General features: G+C 36.8%; 1 protein-coding gene across 2 annotated transcripts; it reads left to right on the plus strand.

Moving 5' to 3' along the window:
* The first annotated feature begins 1899 nt into the window (after window positions 1-1899).
* On the plus strand, window positions 1900-8797 carry LOC135470427 (solute carrier family 35 member E3-like). 2 transcript variants are annotated; one of them, XM_064749364.1, is made up of 7 exons: window positions 1900-1941; window positions 2891-3328; window positions 4391-4501; window positions 5223-5372; window positions 5570-5652; window positions 5976-6088; window positions 6756-8797. In XM_064749364.1, the coding sequence occupies exons 2-7, from the start codon at window positions 2936-2938 to the stop codon at window positions 6848-6850; spliced, it is 945 nt and encodes a 314-aa protein (XP_064605434.1). In that variant the 5' UTR covers window positions 1900-1941; window positions 2891-2935; the 3' UTR covers window positions 6851-8797. The 2 variants fall into 2 exon arrangements, with proteins under 2 accessions (XP_064605434.1, XP_064605433.1); XM_064749363.1 differs by lacking the exon at window positions 1900-1941 and having other exon boundaries at window positions 2028-3328.
* The last annotated feature ends 421 nt before the right edge of the window (window positions 8798-9218 follow it).

A 9218-nucleotide genomic window follows, 5' to 3' on the forward strand; every position in this document is an offset into this window, starting at 1 on the left:
GGGCCTTGAGGACAATACTTAGCGGTCGGCGACGCTCGTGAGGCAGTTTATGCAGTTAATGTTCGTTGAACACCCCCACCTGTCATCCATCGATTTGGTTTGCATTTTATTAGTCAGTAACTTGCCAAAACATACTCCTGTATTTAGTGACATTTGTTGATGAGAGAGTTAAATGAATCAAATCATATATATATATATATATATATATATATATATATATATATATATATATATATATATATAAAGCTTTCGAAGGGAACTTTTACCTTCTGAAGCCTAAGCAAATTGTTCAACCACATATTCTGTTGGATTTATTATTCTGTTTTAACATACTGATAACCTAAGCAGTATATACCAAATCTAATCTTACACATGATGCTACAGTATTTTCTTATATTTGCTTATATAAGGATATTATCCACTGCATGGCCGAGGTATTTAGCGTGCCCGCACGGAGAAATGACGCAGGATCGAGCATCTCACCAATGCGGTTGCTTTGAGTTCAAGCCCACTTCCTCTCCTGTTGTGCGTGGGGAGGTCTATCGGCAACCTGCGGATGGGTTGTTGGTAGACCCCTGGCCTGATATGTTACTGATTACAACGCTGTATATACGTCAGTACCGTAATATTGCAGCCTTATGTTGGCGATCAAAAGTGAAGAGAAAACATAATACAATACTTCTTACCCCACATCTATAAAGGCCTACACATCCAGTGACTACAGGTACGTGTATTTAAAGCTTTAATTGCTGATGATATTCTTGACCAATATATACGCATCTTATGCGCTTTTTTGGACATACATAATATTGGGGATAAGCCTGAGTTAATATTTGTGATTTGTAAACCATATCATAACATAGGCCTACATGTATCAGGTACCGGCCCCATTCTATACATATCCATTACATCTGAGGTGGTGTGTCTCGATCACAGCCATTGTTTACATGCTTGCTTGGCGTCATGCATGCTGCATGTATCACTTGGAAACCTTCCCACGACTTTCCACACATTTCATCCCCATTTTAGGTCTGATTTTAGGTGTCTACAGTATATAACCTAAACAACATATACCGTTTAAAGAAGCTCTGTCCTACACTTTGTCTTGCGATGTGAGATATGTCAAATGCAGTTTTGTGATAGTGTATCTTTAATCAAAATATATTTCCCATATAATTTCTGTAGGCTAGTTATAGATAGGCTATGTAGCCAGTACGTGAAAAAATGTTGGAGTATGTGGCATTAAACAATTATAATAAATAATCGAATGTAATTATCGATATTTATACACGACAACTACTCAAGTACTGGATATAGGCCTACTCACAAATACATTACTGTATTTTACCATAGGGGCCTAAAAGCCTACTACAGGCCCCTGTAAGCCGCCGTGTCACTTTACCTAAAATCTGGGGCCATTACATACAATATGTAGGCCCCTATATAATAGGCCCAGCTAAAACCTATTAATGTTAAATTTACCGTACCTTTCTAACACGCATTAAATATTTACTAAGTGGTCTAAAAGGGAAAATAATACTTAACCATTAACGTATTGTGGACAATGAGAAGACATCTTATTTGATATTCAATGTTTTGAAACAACTGCCATCTCTTACATAACATGTAAGCTATACATCCATGTATAAGGGTTTAGGCCTGATAAGATTTGATATTCAAGGCTTTTCAGCGTTGCAATATTTCCGAACAAAATACCACCCAAGGTTCATACACTATTTTGTCTAAATTAGCTGACTAGATAGCATTAAATGGAGCTACATGCATGAGCCGACGGTGCTCGTCCGTGAGGGTACGTGTGTACTCAAAAGAGAGATAACTCTTGGTAACCAGGAGGATGTGAGCAATTGGTGTCCAGTTTTCGTAGAGAGACGCGTTTGTAAACAGGACACATGGGTCATGCGCCTCTGACATAGGTGTTTGGTAAGACTGGCTGTCCAAGCCAAAGCCTTCTTTGTGTTTGGCGCATTCAGATGATCCTAAAATCATGTATACTCTTTAAAGATACATCTTATGGTCCGGTGCGCAATTTATCCCTTGACTGCTGTTGTTGCTGTCTTTACTGTACGGAGACTCGACATCGTCTGGACCTGTTCAGATTCTCGATCTCATAGCTAAGGACGTAATAGAACAAAGAGCTATTGCATTTTCCTTCTTCGTCATAATCTGCGTGATCTGCAGGAGGAGAAATTTAAGACCGTATCAGGGAGAAAGCAATTTTCCTTAGTGCTTTCCGTTGTCAAATGACAGCTTATTTTAAGAATATTCTTATTTTAAATATAAGTATGTGTTGGTTCGATTTATTCTGCATGTCAAGCAGAAAACAGGGCTCATTTATCTGAGTTTATTTATTTTCAGTTTTGAATGTTTCCCTGTTTTCACCCAGCTTGAATCATTGTATGTATAGTCCAAGATTTCTATGAGGTTAGATTTGGCAAAATTTTTGTTCATCCAAGGCCGATGGCCCCAAACCAAGATAAGAGCAGGTTCCGGTTCCATTTAAAAACCAGATGCAGTTACCTGCCTTTGTCAAATATGTCAAGGCTGTCAGGAGAGCTGTTTGCCTTGAGCATCACCAAGGCACCTTGGACTCATGTGGCCTAGGAAATAACAGATCGATGTTGTGCTTACGATAAATACAGAGACAAAAAGATAAGGAACATAAGTGTCTGCAAAGGCCGTGGAGAAATATTTAATAGATACGTTTTGTTTCAAACGCCATGACACACTCCCGCAGCAACTGCATTGATCATTTTTGTAAATGGAGTGCGCTCTGACCTTGGTTTTGTGATAGTAAATTCATATTTCAATTTTGCAACATATTCATGTTAATTTTGATAGGCAAATGCCTTTTTTCTGATTTGCATTACAGATTTAACTATAACAAAGACCAACAGTTGCTGTACAGTAACCAGCTATGGCTGACAAAGGGACTAATGCAGTGACTGTGTTGTTCTGCCTAATTCTGAATCTTTGCAGTGCTGTGCTGATCATTCTGCTCAACAAGACACTCTACACCTTGTACGGCTGCCCGAACATCACACTGACCTTTATCCACTTTCTTATGACATCTGCTGGGCTTATTATTTGTGAAAGACTGAATGTTTTTCAAGTGAAAATTCTACCGTTTAGAAGTATGCTTCCCCTGGCACTGACATTTTGTGGATTTGTTGTTTTGACAAACCTGTCCTTACAGAGCAACACTGTTGGTACTTACCAGCTGATCAAAACAATGACAACCCCTTGCATCATTGCAATCCAAACTTTTGCCTACAGTCGACGTTTTTCTTTTCATGTGAAATGCACTGTGGTGAGTAAATGTAAATGTATGTGTGATACACACATAATTTGATGTAAGGTGTATTATTATCCGTACCTTCATGGGGATCAGTCATCCAGAAAAACTGCATGACATAGGATTATGTCAGGAGGTTTGTCAAGAATCTTACAAAGGCTTTGCTTTTTTACCATCTTAAGTATTAAAGGTTTTCTTTGTCTCTAGTATGGTTTTCCTCACTAGGATGGTTTTTCTGTCTCTAGCATGGTTTTCTCTATTTCTAGTATGGTTTTTTTCGTCTCTAATATGGTTTCCTCTGTCTCTATTTGGGTTTGTCATTCTGTAGTATGGTTTCCTCTGCCTCTAGTATGGTTTTCTCGGTCTCAAATATGGTTTTCTCTGTCTCTAGTATTATTTTCTCGACCTGACCATGGTATAACAATAATTGGATAAATCTATATATTCCTGGTTGTTATGTTCACCACAAAACAGGTTGACCAGATACCGGTAATGCATTTTCATCTGCATGGGATGATGCATGGATGCCCTTTATGTACTAGAGCTGAAAATATCTACGTATAAATGTAAAATAGAATACACTGTATTACTTTAAACCTTATTTACAGATGTTTGCTTCCATCCAAACTGCAATCAGTCATTGAGGATGTGTTTATGAAGCAAGCTAGTACTGGCATAAATGGGTTATTGGCATGGCTTTATGTAAGGAATGTCAGTTGGTATTATGTGGCAATAATCTGATTTGGTCTTTCTGTAAATTGGATTGCCATCATTCAACTCAAATATGTGTGTATTTTGGCACATTGCAAGATAGAAGTGTATAACCTACTGGATGATTTTTCCATTGGTATATTCAATTGGCATATTCCATTTTACATGCTTTAGATAAAAATTACACAGGACTTAAACACTGTATGCATGCTTTTCCATACTGCTTTCTAAAGCTGCATACGTTATTGAATTCTACCATGACACATATATAGATATTAGAGGTGTGGTAAATCATGTTAGTAAAAATATTGCACTTCCAGAGACTGAAAGTGCTGATTGAAGAATGATTTCATTTCTCTGTTTCAGATTCCCATTACCTTAGGTGTTTTGATGAATTCCTACTATGATATCAAATTTAATGTCATAGGGATAATATTTGCTGTAAGTGGAGTGATGGTAACATCTCTGTACCAAGTGGTGAGTACAAAAAGCTCGTCATTGTATTCTACAATGAATAATACACAAAGTCATGTTATTCACAGTGTATTATTCCGTAATTATATAGGGCAGAAGCAAAATTGATAACTGTTGTCCTTGTTTCATGTTACAGACTAACTGACAAGGCCATGTTTTATCTTTCTTTCATAATGAATTCTCATTCATTAAAATGTTTTGAGCACATACAAATGTGTGTTTGACTTCATGATAACTTTCACCTAGGGGGCATTCAAGGGAGATAATCTAATGGACATGTAATTTAAAAGCACCATTGTGTGGAGTGTGATGTCTTATACTATATATGTGGAATAATTTGTTTGGTGACAAAGGCATAACAAACCATAAAAGAGTTTATTTAGTATGAACAACATGTATTATTGTATTGTGTTTATAATGATATTAAGATATTAATAAATCTCGAAGTACAAGATATTCTCAGCATATGTTACCTACTGATTGGATGCATCACAAAAGACATATGCATGGATCACAGCAGAAAATGAGTGAAGCCTTTAGTAATATCCAAGTTGTACCTTTGTATAAATGTCTATCATTAGTTACTAACTTTACTGGTACACAGACTTGTACATCACCACATTGAATATGGCTTCAATATTGCTCAGTGTAGTGGTGTTAAGTGGTAGTCATTCATTCCAACTTGTATGTGCTAAAATGTTTTCCCTTTTAACTTGGATTTCAGTGGGTTGCAGAAAAGCAGCATGAGTTTCAGGTCAACCCTATGCAGCTGCTGTTTTATCAAGCCCCACTTTCAGCTTTACTTTTGGTACCAGTTGTACCTATTTTAGAGTCACCATGGGCTCATATGTTTTCTTGGTCCTTCGAAACTTTGGTAAGAGATCTGTGTAACCACCCCTCATAATTATATTAAATTGCTTTTGATCCTTGATTGATATTACAAAGTAAGGAATTAACAATTTCATTTAAACTCTATAAAAAGACTGTTGTGGATGACCTTACCAATATCTTACTTTATGTCACCTTTTATGTCAATCCATAGTTCTAACGTTGGCTGTTTTCTCTTTTCAGGCTTTAATATTTCTGTCTGGACTTGTGGCTTTTATGGTCAATTTGTCTAGCTATTGGATATTAAAGGCCACCTCGCCAATGACGTATCCTTTGCTATTTGTCAAGTTTAAATGATAACATTGTTACTTGAATGCTTGGGTTGTTTTTTTACTTGACATTTCTGTATTGATGTTTGATATTTGTTTACCAGTTGCCCAGAAATTCTGTTAAGATCGGCGAAAGTGGATTCCTCCAAATGTGTCTTCTTATCAAATCCGCAAAAGTTTATGCCCGCGAATAAAAAGGCATTTTACAGTATGTATTGCCTAAAATTAGCTGACCAGGTGTCCCAAAAGAAATGGGGTATTTGTTGAGATTCAGAGGTTGAAGCATTATTTTTCTCTCCAATTTCCTTGACATATGACAGATATAATATGGTGGGACATCTAAAGTTTTGTTTAACATTGCTTGGAGGCTATGTCATATTCCAGGAGTCCATTCAAATACTTCAGGTATTTGGAATCATCATGACACTATCAGGTAAGTTATATCAGAGTAGAAGTACTTTCGGCATTTTATACGGTATGAAAAGGTTTAGTTTAATTAGAAACATATAATTGTTGTGCAAAAGTATAAAACATCATATGTGAAAAACTGCCCACATATTTTAGGTCACATACCCCTATCCCTCAACGAATTCAACGAGTAAACTATAACTTCAGACACCATTTGAAAACGTAATACAGTAGGTAGGGGCATGAATGGACTCGACGGAAGATATGAAATATCTGTCCTGATCCAGTAACATTCCTCTGATTTGCCAAAATGTGCAAGACATGTATGTCTCTGGTTGAGGATTTATGGAAGGCATATTTTGGGGGCATATGTTATATGCATAGATTGACTGAGTTGTACTGGCTTGTATATTAAGGAGACACAAATATGTTGGTTATCATAATCAAGGGTTGACCGTGAAAGATCACTTGATGCTACTGGTGCCACATTCAGCATTTTAAGGCTTTACTGTGGTTTGTCAGTATGATGTTTACTGGAGGACCATGGTGACTGGGCTGTGGACCTGTAAATATCAAAAAGGTGCATGTTGGCAGATATAAAACAGAGAGTCGACATTTTATGTGAGGCTCTGTTTCATTTTATAAATAAAATGTAAGAATCAAGGTATATTATATATTTCTCTCTTTGACAGGAATCCTGGCATACACCTATTTTAAGATGGAAGAACAAAAAAAGAGTCATCTGCCTCATTCTGTAGTTTCCTTCTCGAAAGGCAACAACTCATGAATGAAGTCCCTTACAGCCATTACAAGCAGCGTAAAACTTAAACTCAGGCTACTATTATTTTTGTGCATGTGTATGTTGAAACGTAGCGTCCTCGTATTATGATCCATTTTATACATGCAGGTAACCATGTATGCCACAGAATAATGTTTACCAGTTCATGACATAACCACATGAATGACCTAAAATTTCACCCATTACAAAGCTGCTCATATTGCCTCATTCTGAGAATTGTGTTGAACTTAAAAGGGTGTTTTGAAGTTTGTGCGTTTAAGGTCGGACGATATCTCACGGGGAAAATGTATCTTTCAGCACCAAACGTAATATTTTATGACATTTATTTGCCGCTAAAAAAGCATGTGATGGGGAGGAATTTTAGGTTATTTACTGTTCACTGTCTTAATAGGGAGGAGAGACTAAGTCCATGTTGTTACATTTTTATTTAATTTAAGTGTTGTGGAAACTATTTACCACAGTGTCTTCTTACTCAGTATACATGTACAAACAGGGGCCCCTGTGGTTAGCGTCCCAGCACGGTGCCATGACCCAGGAGCCTTTCATCAATGCAGTCGCTCCAAGTTTAAGTCTAGCTTATGCTGGCTTCCTCCCCGCGACGTAAGTGGGAAGGCCTTCCAGCAACTTGCGGATGGTTATGGGTTCCCCCCAGGTTCTGCATGATTTCTTCACACCATAATGCTGGTCGCTGTCATATAAGTGAAATATTCTCAACTACTATTCAGACATGTTTTAATGTGGAGGGATAACCGATAGCCAGGGTTCATGTTTTAGAACTGACTACACATGTAAATCAATTTATATTTGTACTAATTTTTGTTTTAAATCACTGCTATAGATATGTGTATTATAAACTATGAACATTCGATTTCTTGCCTTGTGAGAGTAGGCCCCGAGATGCTGCATGGACAATGTGCATGTTATAAACGATAATCTCTAAAGGGTTATCTTGTCACCATCTTCAGTTTACCCAGCCTTAAATTGATGGTGCATCTATGAAATTATGGAACCTTGTATCAAACTTGGGGATTCAAATTTGGGGAGTAGCATGTATGTCCCTTTCTTGCCCCTAGACTTAGAGGAAGATTTATATGGATTACCAGAATTGAACATTTTGATGCTAAATTCTTTTTTTTTTTTTTTGCATCTGTTGCATTGGAGTTGGACTGGTGCCTGTATTTCCATGTCCTTCAATAAAAATTATGTACTACTGTATGGAGTGAGATCGTATTAAGTCATGTAGGCTGAAATTTAGGGGCAAAGAAATGCTGATAAATGCACTCCACCCTCTAGAACCTCTAAAACTTTTCATTCACATGATATTACAAACATGATCATAGTGGAAAATTCTTGAGTGTGGTGTTAAACACCAATGAAATAAATTAACTGAGTTTGTATCAAGTATAATAAGAGGTTATCTGAAGATTGAATAAAATATACTGTTACTGAATTGGAACACAACACTGCTTTACACACATGTAAAACGAAATTGGCCTTCTTGTAATATACTTCTATGTATTTATGTAGTTTCTTATGTTACCTTTGTTACATGTTAAATTATGGAGATTATCTGAAAATTTTGACTGTCTGAATAAAATGAACTAAAAAAGTTCACACTTGGTGCTGATACCTTCCAGGAAGTAAGAAAGGTGTGACATGGATTCTGCTTTGATGCCTAGTACAGGGTAATAGTATATTTTGGCTGTTTGCAGATGTATACACCAGTATGGCTAGTCTTTTTGCTGCCAGTGCAGTGCATCAGTTTTAAACTGATTGTTTGATTTCACCATGTCCAGGTATTTTCATGTAAACCATCCATCCTTTTTTATAAATGGTTGGCATGTACTAGTCATTATATTGTTGGACATTGTCATTGGCTTTGCTAAAACTGAGATAAGCATAGGTCTACTGGAATAAACTATACTTTCAACTACAGGTGTTATCTTTTAGTTTTTCATTTACTAATGACCTAAGGTAGATGAATTGGGGAAAATGTGCAGTTAGAGTTGATCAGGATCCTTCTAACACAGGGAAGACTATTCTGTAAATCCTGCCATATGCTAGGTTCATTTTGTTCAGATTTACTCCATGGAGCCTAAAATTAAAAAGCCACTTTTGTGTCTGATAAAATATGTTGGCAACCTCTGCAGGTGTATCAGCCAATCAGAATGTGTCATTGGCTTTGGTGACGTGCTATGAATAATGACAGCCCTCTCGATGTCGTTCCAGGCTGTTTCATTTCCGTTTATTTCCAGGCTGATTTGGCAGTTTTATTTCCATTTTACTATAAAACAGGGACAATGTATAGGACCATTTCAACACAAAGATTTAAAAGCACTTTGCAGAAATACAGTCC

This window comes from Liolophura sinensis, chromosome 7 (assembly GCF_032854445.1).
Source record: "Liolophura sinensis isolate JHLJ2023 chromosome 7, CUHK_Ljap_v2, whole genome shotgun sequence".
NCBI classification, from domain to species: Eukaryota; Metazoa; Mollusca; class Polyplacophora; order Chitonida; family Chitonidae; genus Liolophura; species Liolophura sinensis.

Bases quoted from the DNA above. Each gene is read 5' to 3' on its own strand.
- LOC135470427 (XM_064749364.1), top strand. From the start codon at position 2,936: ATGGCTGACAAAGGGACTAATGCAGTGACTGTGTTGTTCTGCCTAATT. The intron at 3,329-4,390 runs GTGAGTAAATGT...TCTCTGTTTCAG, and splicing joins TTCATGTGAAATGCACTGTG to ATTCCCATTACCTTAGGTGT. The intron at 5,653-5,975 runs GTATCCTTTGCT...GACATATGACAG, and splicing joins AAGGCCACCTCGCCAATGAC to ATATAATATGGTGGGACATC.